At 54.4% G+C, this 2470-nt stretch overlaps 1 protein-coding gene across 1 annotated transcript; it reads left to right on the top strand.

Moving 5' to 3' along the window:
* Window positions 1-892: 892 nt before the first annotated feature.
* Window positions 893-1340, top strand: Hrct1 (histidine rich carboxyl terminus 1). Its single transcript, XM_027930854.2, has one exon. The coding sequence runs from the start codon at window positions 966-968 to the stop codon at window positions 1338-1340; it is 375 nt and encodes a 124-aa protein (XP_027786655.2). The 5' UTR covers window positions 893-965.
* Window positions 1341-2470: the final 1130 nt, after the last annotated feature.

Here is a 2470-nt window from a genome sequence, read left to right on the forward strand (position 1 = left end):
GCTATTGGTCTGGGAACCAGGAGGCTGGACTGGGGCCTGGCCTGTCTGGGCTCAGCAGTCTCCTTTCTGCCTCCCAGAAACCCTGGGCTGACAGCTGATTCTCTTGCTTCCCAGACTCTGATGATGAAGATCTGCCTGTAGGCCTCATGGAGTTCCTGAAGCTCACGGAGCTCGGGATAACTCACTGACTCTTAATGGTGAAGGACTTGTGGGCTGCAGGACAGGAATTCACATTCTTAGATGCAAAGTCTCCCAAGTAATTTAATCCAAATCCGACCGCAATATTATCAGTGGCAAACACGTCAGAAACTATTTAAGTTCTTTATAGGTCTTAACTCCTTTGATCCTCAGGAAACCCTAAGAGGTAAATGCTATTATTACAGCTTAGACCATTTTACAGATGAAGAAACTTCAGTAATTTGAGAGCAGCTTAAGTAATTTGGGCACAATCATAGAGCTTGTGATTTGTGTGGTTCCAAAATCCTCCACCCAGTTTTGTTTGTTTGTTTGTTTGTTTTGCACTGCTGGGAGTTGAACTCAGGGGCTTATGCATGCTAGGCCAGTGTTCTACTTCTTAGCTACGTCTCCATCTCCTGCTTAGCTTGTGGTGTGGTCTTAATTTTTGTGCTATACTGTCTCCACTGGTCACTTGGCCAGGTGGCAGGAGGGGAGCAGACATTGACCTCTTACCCTTAGACTTGAGCAGCTCTCTCAAGGACACCCAGTCTGACAGCTCCTCTGTCTCCACCCAACCTCCCTGCCTGGCCTCCCCAAAGTTAACGGCTCCCTGGCCTCACCCTTGGCCGGCAGCTCCAGTCCAAACAGGCCTCGCCCACATTCCCTGGCTGTTTTCCAGTCCACAAGAGCTGGGACAAAGTTCAATGACTGTGAGACTGAGCAGAGGCTGCTGAAGGGGAGGAAGCAGCTTGAAGCCACTGAGTGGAGAGGGACCATCTAGCTCCCAGATGCTCGGCCTCCTGGAGAGCAAGGCCCCTGTGGGTTGGATCATAGGTGCTGCTGTGTCTATTCTGCTGCTGCTGCTGCTACTGGCCATCTGCCTTTTCCACGAACCACAGGACCATGACATGGAGAGGAACCTTCCAGCTGGAGGAGAACGCAGAGTCAGGAGAGCCCGGCGAGCCCAGCGTTGGCTCTTCCAGGGCCGGGGCCCTCTGGGAAACATTCATCAACATCATCATCATCACCACCACCCCGGCCATGTGAATCAGGGGCCCCGTGTGGGCCTCCATCACCACAACCACCACCAGCTCCACCTCCAGCACCATCACCTGCACCACTCTCCTCACCACCTCCACCATGCCCACAGAGGCTGCCGCTGACGCCTGTGGATGGCAGTGCTCCCTGCCCTGCCCTGTCACCCAGCCCAAGGATGAGTGGACTCTGATGTCTCCATATGGAAGGATGTGTCTCTGGGTGAATGGGGGGGCACTGCTTGGGCTTCATTTACATGCTATGCTCCCCTTTACTGTGCACAGGGAACTTGAGGACCACCTGAGGTGGCCATTTAGGATTCAGGAGTAGAGAGCAGGGTTGGCTGGACACCCCATTTTGTGTCATAACAAGGGTGCCTGGTAGAGCCAGAGGGAAGGTGGAGGCAAAGTGCTCATTTGACTTTCCTTAGGCAACTGTGGGCCTCTGGCAGGCGTGTAGCTGGAGAGCCCCTGAGAATGCACTTTGGCTTGGAGGAGGCTGCAGACTCAATTCATCAGTGCCTTGTATGAAATAAAGCCACCAAGAAGCTTTTGTGCATCTCTGGATTCCAGCATGATGGTGGGGGATGGGAGGGAGCCACCAGGCCATGTCTGCCTTGCCCTGGGACCTTAGATGGGAAACTGGGGCTCAGAGGCTAGCTGGGAAGTGGGGAGGAGTGCGCCCCGCCTGAGCTCTGAGGGAAGATTCAGTGTTTTCACAAAACCCTGCCCAGACAGGACCCTGTGCACATCTGCAGGACTCTGGCCTTCTGTGGGCTGTCCAGGGTCTCAGAGAGAGAAGAGTTGAGGCTGCCTCAACTGGCCCCTTGGGCTCTACCTCCAGGACTATTTCCAGTCCATGTCCAGGGCAGACTGAGCTCTGGGGCCCACAGGCCATGTTGGATTCAGGGTTTTCTTGGTAACTGGTCAAGCTGAAGTCTCCAGCTAGCCTGTCCCCAGGTGCCTGCTATGGCAGCAGAACTGGGAGGGAGTGGCACTATTTAAACTGGGGTGCTGGGTGGCCTTAGGAGAGTGCTTGCCTCATCTGGGCCTCAGTTTCCTCTTCCTTAAAATGGGATTCCCTCTGCTAAAGCCCAGAAGCATGTACCCAAATGCTCTATGAGCAGCTGGTGGACTCCACAGAGAAGAAGGGACTCTTGTTCTGAGGACTTCATCCTGTGCCCTGGAGCTGGGGAGGAAGCGCAGGGAGAAGGCCAGCGGGGGAGGGGATGGAGAACAGGCCAGAAAGTGAGGGCCTG

This window comes from Marmota flaviventris, chromosome 13 (genome assembly GCF_047511675.1).
Source record: "Marmota flaviventris isolate mMarFla1 chromosome 13, mMarFla1.hap1, whole genome shotgun sequence".
Taxonomy (NCBI): Eukaryota; Metazoa; Chordata; class Mammalia; order Rodentia; family Sciuridae; genus Marmota; species Marmota flaviventris.